A 20,793-nucleotide genomic window follows, 5' to 3' on the forward strand; every position below is an offset into this window, starting at 1 on the left:
TCTGATTCAAGTCTGTTATTTTAGTTGCATGCTGACTCGATGCCTATTCTTAGATCAACTTGTGTTTAATAAACTTTACCCAAAAAAACCTAGCACAGATCCAAAAAATAATCCATTTAGCTGGTGATGCTGTTGAGTCGGGGAGGAGCAACCAAATTCAATTATTGTGCCATTAATTACTTTCTAGGTTTTTCAGACAGTGTTAGAATAATTGATACCAAGCTCTGTGGTTTCAGTGTTCTCCTCTGTAGTTCCCAGGTGGTTGAACGAGTTACCCAACTCCATCCGATCTGCTGAGTCCCTCTCAATCTTTAAGAAGAGGCTAAAGACCCAGCTCTTTACTGAGGACCTTCACACATAATAGACATGGATGGTGGGGAATGAACATATAATGGGAAGGTGAAAAAAACCTTCTATGCACTATTTGCATTGTCCTGTTGGACCCTAACTTTACCCATTGAACTTACTTGTGTTGTTTTCTGACTAGATGTTTGCTTGTGTTGAACTATCAGGTGGATGAAAATGTCTGCTAAATTAAATTGTACCATTGTAAATGCAATAATACATGCACTGATGCTGGCCCCAGAGAAATATTATTATATTATTTAAAGTCAGAACTCAAATATTTTTTTCATGTGTGGCCCTATTCCTCTTACGTAGTATTGAGATGCACCTGTATACAATGAATTTGCCTTGGTTGTTGGTAAATACCAATTTAGCTTCAGATATGAACAGAAACTCAAGGTTTCATGTTTTTGCATCTCAAAAAGACAAATTAATTCAGTTTTCCCAAAATAAAAGCAGTAAATAATGTAATAGAGGGTAGACATGCTGGGAGAGAGTGCTGCCTGACAGACACAGCTCAGGGCGGGGATGCACATCGAGGAGACTTCCTGGTTGTGGCTGCGCCGTGTTGTCCTGCTGCCCGCAGAGCTTTCTGGGTCCAACAGCGGAGGGAGAGTAGTTAGGTAGCGGCCTGTTTTAAGGGTCGGTTCCCCTTTATAATTAACATACGAACACGGTGAATTAACACCTGGTCAAATAGCGAGGCGGCGGTGAAAGCAGGAGCCGAGCGGCGGAGCTGCGGAGAGCATCTGTCCACAAATCAGTGAGGTTAGCCCGGACTGAGCTAACAGCCAGAGCCGCGGAGAAGACTCTCAGTCTGCCGTGTCCTTAACTTCACAAGCCAACAAACTACGTGAGGACTTCAAGAAACTTTGTCGACACGCGAGGGGAGTGCGAGGTATGTACGTAAAACAGTTCACTATGTTTAATTTTTTATATTTCAGTGTAACGGCCACTGAGCGGCGGTGAACAGCTACCAACTGTCCAGGTATGCTGCTCCAGTCACATACACACTTTCCTTTATATATCTATGGCTCCAGCTGCCAGCGGTACTTCCTGCTCTGTTAAACCTCTGATGTCCAGGAGATTTTGGTTCAAATTTGTCAACTTCCTGTGCATTGATTTCTGTCTCTGTTTAGCATCTTTCAGTCTGTCCTTACATCACATGTATGGCTCCCTTTTCTCGACACAAACTTGGCTATCAGTCAGATTTGTAATTTTATTTTAATTACCAAAGTATAAAGCTGCCAGGAACCGAAAATACAACAAAAGACACAGGTGTCTATGGAAATGTACCTTTTAAAAAAACAAAAACATTTATACACACTAAAACAGCAGAATAAATGAATAAATAATACAACTACAAAACAGTCTATTTGCATGTACATTATAATTAGTAATAGTTTTTATTGAAGAAACCATTTTTAAAAATGGTCTAGAAACATAAATGGCACACTGTAAAAGCTCCTATGATTGCACTTAAAACTGGCTTTCTCAGCTTGTCTCCATATCATATATAAATAAAGTTATTAATGTAAATAAAACATGTGTATTTTCAATAAATAGATGGACTCCAGAGGGTTAATTGCATTAACACTTTGATTTAGTTAATTAATTATATCCCTGAGAAGCCATAGTTACTGTACAGGCCTTTCTGGTGAAGATGAGATATTTCCCTCTTTGCTCTTTGATAAATCCATTTAGCTTAAGTGTAGCTCACTTCAATCTGGCTGCAGCTAACGATTATACGGATTCACCTATACGTTATTTTCTCCATTAATCGTTTTTAGAGCTTGCAAGGATTTGAAGGAAATAACTGTTAAGTATAACTATTGATAATTGATTAATTGTTAATTTTTCATGCAAAAAAAGGCAGAAAAATGCTGTTTCCTGCCTCCTCAAATATGGAGATTTCCTGCTTCTTCTGTTTAATATCACAATAAATTGAATATCATTGGGTTTTTGTCTGACAAACAAAATACATTTAAAGATATGATCTTTGATGCAACTTCTGTGGTAGCTCACACGCATTGCAGTGCATTGAGCTTCCACCTGAAATGAAATGTGCTAAATAAATAAAGCTTTGTTTGCATGTTAGCAGCCAACATTTTTAAAATGTTAAATTGACTATAATAAAAGATGATCAAGGAAAGCTGCAAATCCTCACACTGGAAGTATCACATTTTTGCTTGAAAACTGATCATTAGAATTAAATGATTATCAAAATAGATGCCGATTTTTTTTATTGCTGTACACTTAAGGGATTTAATTCCATAGTTATTACTTAAGTTTTTACACATTAGTTTGTCTCTAAGTAGTATAAGTTTACTTATCCTCCACTAAACCAAATCAACCAAGCTCTAAGAGAGTTGTAGTACCAAGTTTCACTATTATATTATTTAATTAATAAAATGTGTCAAATATTTTAAACAAATGGCTTCAATTATAGATTAAGGCCTTCTTTATTACATACACACAGAATAATGCACATTTAAAAACGTTATATTATACAATATTATATATTGTGTATTTCAGTGCTAAGCAGACAGTGAGCGGGATTTTTTTTTTTTTACTGTTCTCAAGATTCACCTCTCTCCTACGCACCCGTTAAAGTAATACTATTATTAAATCTTAATACCTCCTGGTGTTACAACAAATTCTTTCCCAGTTTGGAGTTTCTGTTCATTTTTCAACTGTAAACACTGTTATCTTATCATATGTTATCAAATTTTATTGCGAAAGCAGCTGCAAAAATGGTTCCTCCACAGTATGTAGGTCTCAAATAGTGGTGGTTAACCTATGTGGGTTTTTCAATGGTGGATGCTGATATTTAGCATGTGGGGCAGCTGATGGCTGACCTAAAATGCCGATATCATGTTGTTGTTGTTTTTTCATATGTTAAAATAGAATAATTTAATAATACTAACAAATGAGACACAATTGCTGAACTCAAAATTAACATTTATTTAACAAAAATATAATGTGCCAACTACATAAATGTCCACAGGTAATAAAAAACTAAACTTAAATTCAATAAAGGAAATAATGAATGAAAAATAAATAGTTTTAGTGCACTTTATAACAGCATTTATCAACAGATTACAACATGGCCATACAGCATGCCAAAAAAGTTAGTAGATTTCCATAAATTATTAAAAACCAATGTTAGTATAGTTTATAATCTAAAAATGGTATCGATTGCCACAAATTCTGATAGCTGTGATTGTAGAAACTGAATTGATCTCTCTGGAAAGTACTATTTAACCTCACCTGTCAATATCTGGTCGACTCTGGTCTTTTTCTTATAATTAATCCTCTTATTTCAAACATTTACTTCAAACTGTACATTAGAAACATGTGTTTCTGAAACTAATCTGAATGAGATTAGAAGTCTTTAGTCCTCAAACCATTTGTAGGTTGCCAGAGGAGGTGAACAGAAAAGTGAAATCACATTAGAGTTGTTAATTATCTCAACAGGAGGTCAAACCTCCCTGCCTCTCATCTCTACATCACTTCATGCTTCTCATCCTGTCTGTCCACATTAGTTGCCACCATCAGTCAGTGCTGTCGCTTACTTTAAAATGCATTCTCACAGCGGGGTATCAAACATGCCCATAAATCATTAATTGAATATCTCGCTGTGCCATGAATACATTTATAGTGAGTGAGTTGCTGCTACAATATAAATCTGTCCTTTTTACGTACTGTTACAGTACTGCAGAGGCACTGTGGTGCTGCAGTTCAACACAGAAACTATTAACTGTTGTTTCTGTTACAATTAGGTCATTCAGCTGTTTTCATTGTAAACAAAAAGCAGCAATTCACTGAGAGAAATCTAAAGAGTCATTCTCCGTTCAACAAAAAATAAACCATTGACTGAGTTTGTGTTTTTTTTAAATTAGTTTTCAAGTTTTGCAATAAAATTCAAACAGACAAAAGTAAATGATAACATACATAAAGAATGCAGAGCAGAACCAAAACCTTGACTGAGTTTGTGTTAATGAACTCTGGTGATGCTGTTAGTTTCACTCCAGGTTTTTCATTACTATTATAGAAAGTCCTATCTTGTCTCATCATCTGCATTTTCAGTAAACACAGTTTTTAGCGCCATTTAAGTGTCTTTGTTTCTAATAGAGTGAAACGTTAGAGTAACAATTACATCACAGGCTGTTTCTGCGTCCCCTTCACTGGAACAAGTTTTTCTTGAAAGGAGTTGCTCTCACCAGCTGAATCAGATGGTAAATAGTCACGTGACTCAACTACAGTCAGAACCGGTTAAACAATCTTTCAAGGTTTTTGAAATAAAATTATTTAAACTTGTGACCTACTGTATGAGTAAGGCAAGTAGGTCTGAAGACATCCACATTTTCTCATTGGTATTATTTGTTACTAATTGGTTGCAAAAAATTAATTAATTATCCCTTTTTGATCTGATCTGATAATTACAGCTGCATTTACATGTAAACAACATGTCAATGTTGTAGCTGTATTTGCCTCCAATATACTGTTAGTTTAGTTTTTTTTATACCACTTTAACACATATTTTATAAAATCATAATATTTTTTGTAAGATCTTAATCAGCATGCTGTCAATAAGCAGTATAGTTACAGGAAAATAATTTGTAATTATAAGACGAGGCAAGTTTATTTATTTATTTGCACTATTTGTATTGTTTACAACTTGCAGCCTACTTCACTTGTATATAGAAGTTTTATGTTTCATTTTATTGGTTTTCCATTATTGGTCATTAAAGATTTTCAGTTTTAGGTCAGTCAAATGTCATGAAGAGAATAGACCACTAGAGGTAGCAGAATGTTAATTTAAACAAAAACAGCAGGACACCTTAAAGCCTGTTGCACTTTGGAGGAAACATCATTCAACCCATAACAGTGCACACCTTTTTCAAGGTCCAAAGGTCAAAGCAGGGGCATGGTAACTAAATGCCGCCTCTTCTGACTGAGTTTGAACTCTGTGAACAGTTAGCACAATGCTCATAGATGAATTGACAGGGTTCAGACAGATAACAGACAATCAGAGATGTTTTCTGGCCCCAAAACATTCAGAAATGTAAAGAAAAGTTCCAGCAATTGAAACCATATTCAGTGACAAACTTCAAGCCAGTACAGCGATCTGAGAACTTATTTACTGTGTTCATGTTTCTTTGTTTTTGCCTGAAAGTCTGTTGCAGTGAAGTGGAAGTAGTAAAGGAGCATAAAATAGAAATATTAAAGTATGAGCACCTCAAAATTATGCTAAAGTACAGTATTTGTGTTACTGTTACTGTTACTACCACTACAGCAGAGACAGATGGCTGGGTAACCCCATACTTCTGGTGAAAGTGATACCCGCAGACACACCAGACCTCCTACATGACCTCCCACTGAGCCTGCCTCCCGCTGTGTGATGACAGGCGGGTTGAAAAGGGTCACGAGGCTCCGAAGCTCCGTTTGTGTCGGTCATACTGGAATTTTAAAAATAGCCATTACAAACAGGAAGTACATTTTTTTATCAAGACAATGTCCCTCGAGTTGGATTGCTGGTGGCAGTCGTACAGACGGTCATACAGAAGGATGAAGGCAGGTAATTGAGAACCACACTGTAGAAATTTACAGTTGTCATAAATAAATTATTGGCCTGAATGATTTAGGCTGGTGGTTCAGTCTGAACCAGGCTACTTAAAGTTATTTTCCTCAATTCATGCAGGGTTCCTACAGTTGCTGGAAATCCTTAAATACTTGAATTTTAATGTGTTGTTTTCTTATTAAACATAAAATACATAAACATACATCAAGATGTATAAGGTATCAGAGAAACAAAGACATAATCATATGTTTAAGGAACTCAAAATAGATTAATGCCAGAAAAAGTTTGTGCTTAAAACTTTAATTTAATAAACTGAAAATTTAAGTTATTGAGGATGCCAAGTTTACCTACGAACAAATTGCACATTGTTTTATTTGCCACACATTTGTAAAATGCTGTCACATAACATACTTTTGGGTGCTTGTTGTACAATAATGTCTAATTTATTTAAGTGAAATAATCAGTATGGTGTATATGCTGTGTACTGTATAATATACACATAAATAATTTACCACATCATAGGGTGGTGGAAAAGCCTGAAATTGCAGCTTAAGAATGCTTGAAAAGTGCTTGAATTTTGACTTTGGAAAAGGTGTAAGAGCCCTGTCATTCTGTGACTCCTAAGCTTTATCATCTTTGTTATCTTCACATTTATTTTCCTTTTGTTAAACAAAATGGGCTCTACATACAGGTACAAGGTTAATGTGTTATTGTTGCAAGGTGGCTGCAAGTTACACTTGGAAGATTTCCTGAAACAAAGACCACAAAACACAAACAAAACTGGTGAGCCTTGTGGCTATTTGAAAATTGGTGCTTTGAGCTAAATGCTAACATGTTGATGTCTTTGTTGTTGGTTGAGGCTGTGACTTTGCCAGTCAGTTTAGTACAGTTTAATGATACCACAATAATACTGATTACACAATATGACTGATTGGTCACAAGAGTGCCATGTGAGGGAAGAGGGGCATTGGTAGCATACAAAGAGGGGAATTTGGTCTGGTGAGCAATCTGGACTCGTGCTGTAATGGACTGTGAGATCCCAAACGTGCAATAGAAACGCAGTTTTCAGTCTGATTAAATTCCCAACCTCTGGGGAAGCCTGCTTAACTGCGAGGATCATTGGCCAAGCCCTAATTAATACGGACATAAAAGTGAAGATTAGGCTCTCACTCAGTTAAGGATATTGAATCCTCAGGAATGACCAGTTCTCACTCGGGTTTTAGTGAGAGGACAGGCGCCGATATCCAGCCGCCCTCTGGGAATTAGCTGCTTTTTTCTCCCACTCTGTTCTATCTGCATATAATAGTGAGGCCTATTCCTGGGTTTCTGACATTTCATCCCCTTTGAAGTCACTTCATCTTTGTCTACACACACTCAGACCTGCTCAATTGCTTATTCATAAGCCTCAGATACACACACACACACACCCAGTGCAGCTCAGGACAACTGTGGAGGCTGTTTTTGTTGAAGCATAGCTTTGTTTCACTTCTTGGCTAAAATGCAGCTTCCAAAATCCAACAACTGACTCTTCTTTTCGCTGCGAGAGGAATCTGGATTCTTTGGTCCGTTGGGATTAGACGAGTCACTGTTTGTTCCTCCTTCTGTTAATGCTTCCTGCTGTGTGTTGTCCTCAGCTCTGTTTGCTGACTCACTCTGTGGACCTATTAGCCCCTATCTGTGTTTGTATTCCCTGAGGATGTAGAGTGCATTTTAGATGGTTTGCACAAACTGCTAATTGTTGAGGGACACCACTCGTACACTGTGATACTGCTTTAACACAGACAGGAGGCGCTTGTGTACCTCTCAAACAATTAGTTAATTATTTGATAATTGACTAATTTATGTGATTTAAGGTCAGGCTGTGTGATATGACCATAGGATATGACCTAAAATTTTAAAATCCCCATATAGTTAATTTCACATCAGGATAATGTTTCATAAGACAATATAGCGATTTAAAAAAAAATTCAAGTGAAGAAGTAGTTTATGTAAAATCATCACATGATTATATACTTTAAAATAATGGTAGTTACGCATATTTAATATATATCTTTTTTATCTATTTTCTATATATTTTTTCTGTTTATTTTTAAGCTTTTAGAACCTCACTTTAGCTAAGGTAACAAAATAGATCAAGATTCAGTTTTGCACACACACTGAAACAGTGAGCAGTGTGTGTCCTCTGCATTTAACCCATCCTTTACACACCAGTGAACACACCATGCTTAGGGACAGTGGACTGCATATTCCGCACCCAGGGAGCAGTGGCCTTGCTCAAGGGCACCTCAGTCCTTGACCTGTCCGTGCCATGTGCAAAGCGTTGTCCAAATGATGATAATTATATCTGTCAACAGTATGATTTAATAAGAGTCGGAGCACAATATGAAATGAATATCAAAAATAGCAAATATGATCTTGCTCCAGCTTCTTCTTCTTTCTTTGTGGATGAGCAGTTTTATTGTCTTACATGATAGTATTGCTCTCATTTTGGGCTTTCTAATCTGTTTCTTTTACAAATTATTGTAGATGTCTTGCAATGTTATAATACTGGCTCAACTTTTTTTTTTTTCTTATGTCAGTACCTTTTACATTTTTATTATAACTTTTTTTTTACTGCAGACATCTATGTATGCATGCGCAATGTGTAAGTATGTATGAGTCTATGTTACTGTTTTGCGTAGGTGTATGTTATGCATATATGTACAGTCATGGCCAAAAATATTGGCACCCCTGCGCTTCTGTCAGATAATGCACCACTTCTCCCAGAAAACCGATGCAAATACAAATACTTTGGTATTCACATGTTTATTTCTTTTGTTTGCATTGGAACAACACAAAAAAAGCTGAGAAAAAAAGCCAAATCTGATCATTCCATGCAGAACTCCAAAAATGGACTGGACAAAATTATTGGCACCTTTTCAAAATTGTAAGAAATAATTGTTTTTCAAGCATGTGATGCTCCTTTAATTTGTAATTAAACTCACCTGTGGCAAGTAACAGGTTCTGTCAATATAGAAATCACACTTGCAGCCAGTTATAATGGATAAAAGTTGATTCAACCTTTGTGTTGTGTGTCTGTGTACCACACTGAGCATGGAGAATAGAAAAAAGAGCAGAGAATTGTCCGAGGATTTGAGAACCAAAATTGTTGAAAAGCATGGACAATCTCAAGGTTACAAGTCCATCTCCAGAGATCTTAATGTTCCTGTGTCTACTGTGCGCAACATCATCAAGAAGTTTACAGCCCATGGCACTGTAGCTAACCTCCCTGGACGTGGACGGAAGAGAAAAATTGATGATAGATTGCAACAAAGGATTGTTCGGATGGTGGATAAAGAACCTTGATCAACTTCCAAACAAATTCAAGCTGACCTGCAGACACAGGGTACCACAGTGTCAACTCGCACTATCCGTCGCAGTCTGAATGAAATGGGACGCTATGGTAGGAGACCCAGGAGGACCCCACTGCTGACACAGAGACACAAAAAATGTCAAAATGTACCTGAGGAAGCCAAAATCCTTCTGGGAGAACGTCCTGTGGACAGATGAGACCAAAGTAGAGCTTTTTTTGTAAAGCACATCATTGTACTGTTTACAGAAAACGAAATGAGGCCTTCAAAGAAAAGAACAGGGTCCCTACGGTCAAACATGGTGGAGGTTCACAGATGTTTTGGGGTTGCTTTGCTGCTTCTGGCACTGGATGCCTTGACTGTGTGCATGGCATCATGAAATCTGAAGACTATCAAAGAATTTTGGGGCGCAATGTAGGGCCCAGTGTCAGAAAGCTGGGTCTCCATCAGAGTTCATGGGTCTTCCAGCAGGTTAATGACCCAAAGCACACTTCAAAAAGCACCGAGAAATGGTTGAAGACAAATCGCTGGAGGGTTCTGAAGTGGCCAGCAATGAGTCCAGATCTAAATCCCATAGAACACCTGTGGAGAGATCTCAAAACAGCAGTTGGGAGAAGTCACCCTTCAAATCTGAGACCTGGAGCAGTTGGCAAAAGAAGAGTGGTCCAAAATTCCAGTAGAGAGGTGTAAGAAACTCATTGATGGTTACAGGAAGCGATTGATTTCAGTTATTTTTTCCAAAGGGTGTGCTACCAAATACTAAGTTTAGGGTGCCAATAATTTTGTCCAGTCCATTTTTGGAGTTCTGTATGGAATGATCAGATTTGGCTTTTTTTTCTCTGCATTTTTTGTGTTGTTCCAATGCAAACAAAAGAAATAAACATGTGAATACCAAAGCATTTGTAGTTTCAACAATTTTCTGGGAGAAATGGTGCATTATCTGACAGAAGTGTAGGGGTGCCAATATTTTTGGCCATGACTGTATATATGTCTAGACGAATATGTCTTGGAATTTATATACATTTGCATTCATCACAGTGACTTGTGTGTTTTTCGTGAGTCTGTCATGTTGTTATTACACCTTACTGACCAGTCCTTGTGTTTTGTTTTTATTCACTGTCAGATTGCTGCTTTTATGCCTTTGGATCATATAATAAAAATTTGATCAGGAAAAAAAAAAAAGGTGGTTTTGGATAGGTGGACGGAAAAAAACAAGACATTTGAAAGCACCACCCAGTTTTCTACCACTGTAAAAAAAAAAAAACTGGAGGGCATTTTTCACTATTTTCGGACATTTTGTGGCCCACTATTAATTAATTTATTGAGAAAACAATCAGCAGACTACGTGATGGTGAGAATAATTGTTAGTCCCAGCCCTACACTGATCCCTTCCCTCCTTGGCGTATAATCACTCACCATCCCTCACCTAATTCTCTAATTCCTTTCTTTTATTTCCTTCCCATCTCCCTGCTCCCCCTCATCCTCTCCATCTGTCCCTCCTCGCAGTATGTGGTTGGAGCCACGGGCGCTGTAGGATGAAGAGCCCGGCGCACCGCACCAGGGACATCGAGAGGCAAGCTGGCTACCTGAAGCCTGAGCACTGCACCCCTCCCCCGCCCCGCACCGGCTCCGACACCATGTGGTTCATCCGCGACGGCTGCGGCATCGTGTGTGGCGTCATCACCTGGTTCCTGGTCTTCTACGCCGAGTTTGTGGTGGTGTTCGTCATGCTGCTGCCCGCCAAGAACATCATCTACAGCCTCTTCAACGGGGTGATCTTCAACGCCCTCGCTTTCCTCGCCCTCGCCTCTCATGCCAAGGCGATGTGCACAGACCCGGTCAGTCATACTGTGATTAGGTTATTTTATAGGAGAAAACTAAACCATACACAATACATTTTCCTACTCTAAGTACTGTAATAACACATGCCACCTAAGATATAGTTGTAAATTGTAGATAATATGTTTTTTCTGTAGCTTTTTGCATATGCAAGTCTGAAAATCTAGTTTAATACCTTTTTGATATTTCAGTTGATTGCATCCTTTCATGGGTCAATCACATTATCAATGACGCACAATAAAAAACAAACAAAGTTCCCTAAACTCGATACGCAATTACTCCTACTTGAATGAAAATGAGAGAAACCAAAATACAATTTCTGACCTCCCTAACTCAAAATAAGCAGGAGAAAAACTATTGTTCAACAGAAACAAGCAGCCTGACCCTACTGCCTTCAGTAGATCTCAACTCTTAATTTTACAACTCTTCTATCCCCCTGCATGAGTTTTTAATATTCTGCATGATTAAAGTTGTGATAGTGAACTCCCACATGCAGAGTGAGAAACTTACAATTGCTAAGAAAACAACTCGTATTTTCCAGTTCTATTAACATTTGGGCAAAAAATGTCTCTAATCCTAAGTAATTATTGTCAATATTGTCATTTTTTTGTCATTGTAAAATTGGTCTTAAATTTAATTCCCAGTGGTTTAAAAGGTCTTAAAAGTCTTAAAACTAACTTGCCGGAACTTTGGGCTCAGTCCTGTCCTGTTTGCAGCATTTTCTCTACTACAGTAGCTTTTACAACTTTTTGTACATGTGTGTGGTAATAATAATGGTCCAAAATGACTGGATTGTAATTGTTTTATTATCTTTTGTTCTAGTTTTTAAATTTGGGTGCTAAAGCCAAGCCAGTTTTCCTTAAGAATTCTCTTTTGCTGTGAGAGCAAATTCTCTCTTTAAGGAGTCCCTGCAGCTCAATTAATGACGAGTAAACACTGTGAAACATCTGCAGCAACAGAAATTCCAATAAATTCCTTGTCGATGCATTTTTTTTCTCCCTCCTCTCTCTCAGGGCGCCGTGCCTAAAGGGAACGCCACCAAAGAATTCATTGAGAGCCTGCAGCTGAAACCAGGACAGGTGGTGTACAAGTGTCCCAAATGCTGCAGCATAAAGCCTGACCGAGCTCACCACTGCAGGTACAGCACTCCCTGTGAATGTGTAGATTGTGCGGAAGATTACTCTGCAACTTTTAAGATTAGGGCGTTCTGCTGAAGTCTGCACCTTACAGAGGAAAGTCCTGATGCATCCCCCTCTCCTCATCTGTGTTTGTTCCTGCACCGGTGGTTCTCCCACCTCCCCTGTGTGTGTTTTGTTTGGAATAGCTGTGCAGCAAATCCCTGCAGACTTTGCAGGTGGATGATACAGAGTTCCCTGTGTGGCTGCTCCGTGGTTTCCCTGGGATCACGAGGCATGAAAAGCACAAAAACACTGTGGCGTAATTGAATTGTAAAGCCAGTGAGTCATTCTGTCTCAGAGGGAAAAAAATGGGTGTCAGTTTAAAGAAATGGATGATTTTCTTGTATGAGTCATCCTTGTGGGTGATTCAGATGATACAGTTGTCCCTAATGACCCTAGATTTCGCTCTGAAAGTGCGTAAGCAAAGCACACGGATAGATCAACTATGACTTTCTGCTTTGTCAGATGATAGATTATGAGTTGTCAGACGTTACTTGAGTTGTCAACTAGATGCAGTTCTGTGAGATAAATAACCCCTCACACACACACACACACACACACACACACACAGTCTCAGAGAAACAGAGTCCAATGACTTACATCAGTGAGTGTCAACACGCTGCTAAAGAATGACTGCCAGAGTGTGTTTGTCTTTTTGTGTTTATTTACTCTGCTAATAGTTAAAGGGATAGTTTGGATTTTTTTCAAGTGGGGTTGAATGAGTTACTTATCCACAGTTACAAGAAGTACCTGCACAAAAATTGCATTAGTAATATACTGCCATGAACAGAGGCAACAGCAAAATGTTTTATAGCCGCCTAAAAAATCAATATCAGTGTGGGCTATATATAGAATATATTTACCCGGTTACCTTGCTGGCAGACAGCCCTGTTTAATTTCACGCAGGGAGCTGTATCTATACTCTCTTCAGAGCCACCATACTCCATTTAAAAAAACTGTTTCACAGAACACAGGAGTTGCTGGTCTACCACTGCCTTGATCGGTTAGCTTGTTTGTGTTATTGTGTGACTTTGGTGAATCTGAAGTAAGCCCTTTATCACACAAAATTATATATTCATGCAGACAGTTTGTTTTCATTATTTTTATTCCAGTATCATCATCTTTATCTTTATGTTTCTGTACCTGTGTTTCCACAGTGTGTGTAAACGCTGCATCAAGAAGATGGACCACCACTGTCCCTGGGTGAACAACTGTGTCGGAGAGAACAACCAGAAATACTTTGTGCTCTTCACAGTGAGTCTTTAAACACCATATATATATATATATATATATCTTGCACGTACATTAAAGCTCTGTTATTGTTCACTATAATCCAATTAAAGAGAACACTGAACATGATGAACATACAAGGACCCAAACGAAACACCACAAAACTCCAAATCCTAAATCGGTAGTTTTGCTGCTTCTTACGTTATATATATTTACCGTATGTCTTAACACATATGCAACCCTAATTTAAATATCATCTGAATGAATTATGGTGTAACAACAAATATAGACATTTTGTTGTTGTTTTGTTGAGATATTATGATCACCTTAACACTAAATCTATGCTTTGTTTCCCCCAGATGTATATTGCACTAATATCCCTCCATGCGTTACTCCTGGTGGCCTTCCATTTCATTTTCTGCTTTCAAGAAGACTGGACAAGTAAGTGATATATACCGATGTAGTTAGTGGCTGCTGATTCACTCAGCGACTGGACTTATTTACCACCTTCCAACTTAATGTGCAAATATAGCTGATTATACTTGCACACTTACAACTCTAATGAATGCATTTTAACATCTAGATCATCATAAGATCAGCCTTACTTCAGGATAAAATGTTATTATTCTTTCCTCATTTCTTTCCTGTTAGAGCTGACTATTATTAATTTACCTGTGACATTTTAGTAAGGTGCTCGACTCTATTCTGTAGCTGTAAGGTTTCACACAGGTAACAAATTTCTTTTTTCTCTGCTCTCGTCTCCAGAGTGCAGTAACTTTTCTCCACCAGCGACTGTCATCCTCCTCATCCTCCTCTGCTTCGAGGGTCTCCTCTTTCTCATCTTCACTGCTGTCATGTTTGGGACGCAAGTCCACTCCATCTGCACCGACGAGACGGTGAGTAAAAAACGGCATCGATATCCCGACTACATAACTCCCAACTCATTTATATCCCAGTATCACTCATGACAAATGTGTGTCAGAAGGCTTTACTCTCTTCAAATAAGGAAAAGAATCCCACCAAAAAAACCCTTTTAACAGGCAGTACATTGATGAAACATCAAACCTATAGCAGCTCTGACTTCCTAAAATAAGTCATGAATTTATTCTGTCTGTTGTTAACTAAATCCGAACATAGATGTAAGTGGGAGGAGGTAATTCACTTACTGTATGGCCTCCAGGTAGTTGAAGATTAGTGCATTTTCTCATCATGTATCCGCTCAAACCACCCACAGAGATGACTCACCGTTATAATATTCACTACAAAGATCATCTAGTTCAGTCAATTTCAATATAATGCCGTTCTCTTCCCTGTTAGTGCTTTTTCATGTGTGTGTGTGCTGTTTTTTGACACCAGGAAATGCGGAGAGTGAGTCACCCTAACCCTGATTAAGACCTCTGAGAGAGAATGAAAGAATCCAAAACATGCTCCTTTTTTTTATGCCTCTCACTGGTTATTTCCTGCTGGCACATAAAGGAACTCAAATACACAATAGCTGCGACCACACAGGTGCATTCACACAGCACAACCTCACAAACACTTGACCTCAGTGCCAAAGTTCAGCCTTCTGGTGCAAAACCTGTGGCTGCCAAAGGGCGGGGACATTTTCGTGGTCAGACAGACTGAGCAAGCAAGCTATAGAGCTGCTGGTCACACCTAGAAATGTTAAATACACAGCTGCTTGTGTGTTCATCTTTGTTTCAGACAAAGCAACACAAGTTTCTACTTTGTAACTTCAAACGTTCAGGAAAGTGTGGGAGATGATAGTGCCAGTTTTCAAATATGATCAACCACCAGCAAAATAACAGAAATGCTCTGAAGGTCTGTTGGAGAGGTTTTCAGAGTGGGCGGTGAGTCTCCTCAGGTGTCCTCCAAACAGTTTCAGGCAAGGTGGAGTGAATGGAAATGTAAAAATACATTATTTAAGTTATTAAATTACATAAGAATACCACATGGAATGACCCAAATGTGTGTGTTTTGGTTAAAGAGATACAGCCATTTGGAGGATTTTTGCTGTCTTTCCCAGTGTCAGAAGTGTTAAATGCAGGTCCACCAGACTAAAGAACTCCTTCTTTCCCACTGCCATCAGGCTCCTAAACAACGCATAGGAGATTATAATCATGTACTACCTCATATAACTGAACCTGACTGTCAAATTTTCAGTTTGTACATGCAGAATTGCACTGCTTACATGTGCACTGTTTTTATTACTATTATTATCACATGCTGCCTTAAATGTATATATATATATATATATATATATATATATATATATTAGTATTGTATATTTTCTTAACTTTTACACTGGTTGGCACTGTGTGGAAAGCAAAGCAAGAATTTCATTGTACAGGGAAACATGTTTTCTACTGTGCATATGATAATAAACACTTTGATTTGATTTGAACTAAGCAAGTTAACTAAAGGGCGAGTGATGGGGTGCCTTTTTATTCAAGTTTTGTCTGAGGGCATGCCCACAGTCTCAGACTATGAAAACCTCTGATCCAATGGAACATTTAAGAGTCAGTTTTTGACAATATTTTGATGTTCTGAAGGGATACACATATGCATAAAAGCACTTTGACTGACGGGAATATAAGCACCAATGCTGAAATAACTCCTCACACTTGAAAAAATGTTTCAGTTATTGCAACACATCTGTGTGACAACACACATCTGTATGATCTTTTTAACCCATAATGTAATTTTAGTGTGTTCATAACAACAAATATTGTGCCAAAAGTTCCAGCCATCAGGACACTGTGTCTACTATTTCGTTTTCTCAGAAACTAATGGCCAAAAATGCATAAATAAATACGGTAAAATCCTGCCCCCAGAGGCAGATAAGCCAATCAGGCTTATCGATCAGGTTTATCTGGGGTTTTTACTCTGTGGAACACATTGAGCCTACTATAGTCTAATGTTTGTTACATCATCTTCCTGCAGGGAATCGAACAGCTAAAGAAGGAGGAGAGACGATGGGCCAAAAAGTCAAAGTGGATGAATTTGAAGGTGGTTTTCGGTCACCCGTTCTCTATAGCCTGGCTGAGCCCCTTTGTAGCACCCGACCACGGCAAGGGGGACTTGTACCAGTACATTGTGTGAGAGCTGGAGGCCTCGCTGAGCTCTGCTGCTGCGGATTTCGCTGTCTGCCCTCCTATTGGCTGGACCTCAACGAGCATGAACTCCTCTTACATTTTTCTTTTGTTTATGGATATTATGTCTATTGATATTTCAGGGTGTTCTGTTGTAAGCTACGTTGTCAAAATGTTTATTTTTTAAAACTTGTCACCTTTTTTTTTAAACTTTATTGTTTCCCTCTTGATGCTGACTGAGATTAACAGAGTGTTGCTGTACAAAAAACAAGAAAGAAAACATCTCAAACCGAGCTACAACAAGAAGCACTTAATAAGTGAAACGACACCAAGAGACTGAGTTCTTCCTGCGGTATGTCTCATCATTTCCCGCTTTAAAGACTAAACAATGTGAACTTGAAACTGAAGTCCAGAACGTTTTTTCGCAGTCCGGGAGCCAAGGTGGACTCCTGGTTTTGTCTTCCTGTATCATTGCTGTGATCCCGTCACTCCTTTATCTGCTGTATTCCTGTCGTTGCAATAGTCTGAAGCTGAATGCTGCAGATGATTTGCCTTAGAACAGTATGTTTGTGAACGGTGGCATGATCTATTTTTTAACAAATTTCTATTGTTTTGCCTTAATGTGGCAGTCAGGTTGAGACAGGGTTGTGTCCTTTGATGCCAGATAGGTGGATTAGTTTAGGTTGTCTAAGGAATGTTTTTTGACACTAAATTTGATCAAATTTTCTTTCGACTTACATACTTTTAGTCTGCACTAAACACTACACTTATCTGGTACTCCAAGAAAGCTGAAACAAATCATGTAATAACACAGTTTGGTTGTTTTTTTTGTTGTTTAGATTTGCCATTAGCTGAATTCCTGCTCAGACTGGTGCTTTGAAGGACTTTTAAAAGCTGTAGGTTAAGCAGCCTCAGTTATATTATAATCCTTAAGATTTCAGTCCTGCTTGATTTGTCAACACGAGTCATTGGCAGTATTAACAGCAATCCTACAGAAAACGCTCTTTAAACAGTAACAGAAGAGCAACTGGGGTGCTTTGTGATAAACGGTTTGTGGTGCTGATTCTCTAAATCCGATAAAATAAATAGTAATGCTGTAAGTCATTGATGCGTGTGAAGGCAATTTAAATGTGGCGTAACAATGGCGGACTCCGCCACTGAAATAAAACCCCTATACAGAGAACAGAAGTAATGGAGGCAACAGCTGACTTTATTCATATTGAATGCAGGGTAGAAGTCAGTATTGTGACATGGTGCAATTTTTGGGTGATCTTTGCACCTGATGTTTTAAATATGGAGGCACTGGGCGTCTGGGGGTTACTAGTAGATCGCTAATTCTGAGTCCTTGTCGCATCGGCCCAGGTTCGAGTTGCGAGGGCTCTTTGCTGCGTGTCTTCCCCTTCCACTCTCTTTCTATCAAAAAATCATTAAAATGCACCCAAAGATGTTGTTAAAAGAAAATAAATCTGGAGGCTTTAACATATACAGCAACACAAGGTTTTTGCCCCCTTGGTTGTTTTATGGTGCAATTGTCTTTAATTTGGGGGAGTTTTTTTTTTTCATGTGCCCTGATTATTTTGGACACTGATTGAAACTGAATTAAGATTAATTTGAAATCACAAGTCTAATCACATTGTGGATTTGGAGAATCATCATGCCTTTAATGGCTAATTACTGAAAAAATGCAGACAATGAATTGCATCAAAACAATTTTGAATTCATGGAAATCTTAAGGATTATAACTTTAGAAAACCCACATTTGACACTTGGCAGGTAGATAAAGTCTTGTTTCTAGTCCAAGAGGCAGAACGCCTTGAACAGTATCATTCAGTTTTGAAATCCAGCAGGTAGTTTGTCCTTCAATTGCCTATTTTACAAGTAAACCTGTGTGTCCACTTTTATTTGTAAACATTTTAATCACAGTCACCAGCTCAGATAGAAAGTCAGGGAATAAAAGCAATACACATTGCTCTCTGGATGCACTGACCGTAAGTGTAATTCACTCGCTCTCATTGATGGAATTTGCTTGTGTATGATCCAGTTTGTCATAAATTGTAGTTGTGAGCCTGCCTGGAGGGGGAAAAGCCTTACAGGGTAAAATGTTAAAATATAGGACAGTGAAAATGTTCAGCGAGGCCTGAAAGACCATGATAGAAATTTAAATTGTTGCAGCTGTGGACGGCGGAGTGTGAAGAGGACATTTTACCTCTGGTGATGAGAATTTTAGTGAAGAAAGGAAAAAGGCCACTTCAAAGCATTTAACACTAAAAATGCCTTTGCTCAAATGTGTTCAAAAGCCTTACTGTATATTTATAATACTTGCTTTTTGACAGAGATGAAAGGACATTTTGAACATACATGTTGCCAAACTGAATGCTTATAACGAAGAGGAGCATCGAAGAAACCATTTCAAGAGTAGAGCGTCATCAAGAGTGACATTTTCTTAGAGGCTTTTAAAAATCACTGAAGTTTTTAAAAACAATGTAAAAACATCATCATATGGAGCAACAGTTATCCAGTTTACACGTACAGACACCAGCTTTTTTCTTTTTCTTGAATTGTTCGATATGTTCTCTGTGGTCAGGTGGTTGCAATTTGTCCTACTTCCTGTGGACCACAAGACTTTTTCTTTTTGACTGTGGTATTTGTTTAAAGGGGAATGAAATAAAACAGTATGTATGTGACACAACTTTCTTTAGCTTTTGTGGATATTTTATGTTTTGATTTTCTTAGTTTTCTTTATATTTTTCTTTATTGTAAGGTTTTACTCTGTGAGAAAATTGACCTCTCAATTTTAAATCAGGGACATATTTGCTACTATATTGTCATAAAAAACTTATGAACATTTTCTACCCATTCTAATTTTGTGGTCCATCATTATGAAATATCTCTAAAATGTAGGGACTGCAGTACTGAACGGGCCCTCGCAGTACACGCATGTCGGGGCATGCTGCCGTCGGGGTGTGTGCGTTACAGGGGCCAGTCTATACCACCCCTATGAATTTCATTGCCTTAAGTGTTATAGTGTGGCCACAGTACCAAATATGAAATTAGACTGCCACCACAGTGCCACCAAGGGGCCGATCAATAAAACCTTAAAGGGTTATCCTCAGGAGGGCATTGACAATAATTGTACCAAGTTTTGTATAATAATGCACAAACTATCCCTTTAATCCTCATCCAGTGTCTGAAGGAGGACTCTTAACTGATATGTATAAGTTAGAAGAGGCAGGTAGCAATGGTGGAAAGTAACTATGTACATTTACTCAAGTACTGGACTTAAAGTATAATTTTGAGGTACTTTTATGTACATTTTATGTAACTTTATACTTCTACTCCACTACATTTTGAGGCAAATATTGTACTTTTTACTCCTCTACATTTAGCTGACAGCTTTAATTACTTTTCAGGTCAAGATTTAAAATGACAAACATGATACATTTAAAATGATTACCCATGTTTATAAATGAAACCACTTAAAAGTTTATTAGGTAGTTAAAATGAGCGGAGTGGAGTGTGGTATTAGTACTTTTACTGAAGTAAAGGATCTGAATACTTCTTCCACCACTGTCCTTTTTACTTCTTTACTTTTTTATTTATCATTTTTAATTTTAAATTTAATTTAATTAATTAATTTATTTATTTATTTGTTTTTTGCAATGCGCATGCGCGGCCCCGCTGCGCAATGTGGTTATGGATATGAGCTTTGGCTAAAAATAATGCGCAATACTCTGAATACTTCTTCCACCACTGTCCTTTATACTTCTTTACTTTTTTATTTTAATTTAATTTTTTTATTGATTTATTTTTTTCATAATTTTTTACAATTTTTAATTGTGTTTTAAAAAAAATGTTTTTAATTGAACGGGGCCGCGCATGCGCATTGCGCAGAAAAAAAAAAAAAAAATCTTGTCATTTTAAATATAGAAAACATTTTTTAACCCCATTAGCAATATGAGACTAATTATTATAACTTTCATGCATGTTTCAATGAATAATTTTATTTTTATTATAGAAGAAAAATGTAATGTAATGTAAAAGAGGACCATATTTTGTCTTATGTTCTATGTAACTGGAGTACAAGGCATCTTGAAACCGCTTTAAACTGATTTATGTTTCATCCTCCATTTTTTTCCGAGGTATTTAAAGAAAGGGAGCAGGTCTAATGGAGCATC

The 20,793-nt window shown here is 37.9% G+C and overlaps 1 protein-coding gene across 1 annotated transcript; it reads left to right on the plus strand.

Annotated features, from left to right (window-relative positions):
• Positions 1 to 899: 899 nt before the first annotated feature.
• LOC131985196 (palmitoyltransferase ZDHHC3-like) lies at positions 900 to 19,470 on the plus strand. The gene is made up of 7 exons (XM_059350261.1): positions 900 to 1,243; positions 10,786 to 11,117; positions 12,132 to 12,256; positions 13,454 to 13,550; positions 13,886 to 13,967; positions 14,292 to 14,422; positions 16,470 to 19,470. The coding sequence occupies exons 2-7, from the start codon at positions 10,815 to 10,817 to the stop codon at positions 16,626 to 16,628; spliced, it is 897 nt and encodes a 298-aa protein (XP_059206244.1). The 5' UTR covers positions 900 to 1,243; positions 10,786 to 10,814; the 3' UTR covers positions 16,629 to 19,470.
• Positions 19,471 to 20,793: the final 1,323 nt, after the last annotated feature.

The sequence above is a fragment of the Centropristis striata genome, chromosome 14 (genome assembly GCF_030273125.1).
Source record: "Centropristis striata isolate RG_2023a ecotype Rhode Island chromosome 14, C.striata_1.0, whole genome shotgun sequence".
In the NCBI taxonomy this organism is placed as follows: domain Eukaryota; kingdom Metazoa; phylum Chordata; class Actinopteri; order Perciformes; family Serranidae; genus Centropristis; species Centropristis striata.

What these genes read in the sequence shown, in the direction of transcription:
- LOC131985196 (XM_059350261.1), top strand. Translation starts at nt 10,815, where the DNA reads ATGAAGAGCCCGGCGCACCGCACCAGGGACATCGAGAGGCAAGCTGGC. An exon ending in AATACTTTGTGCTCTTCACA is followed by an intron (nt 13,551 to 13,885) that starts GTGAGTCTTTAA and finishes TGTTTCCCCCAG; the next exon opens with ATGTATATTGCACTAATATC. An exon ending in CCATCTGCACCGACGAGACG is followed by an intron (nt 14,423 to 16,469) that starts GTGAGTAAAAAA and finishes ATCTTCCTGCAG; the next exon opens with GGAATCGAACAGCTAAAGAA.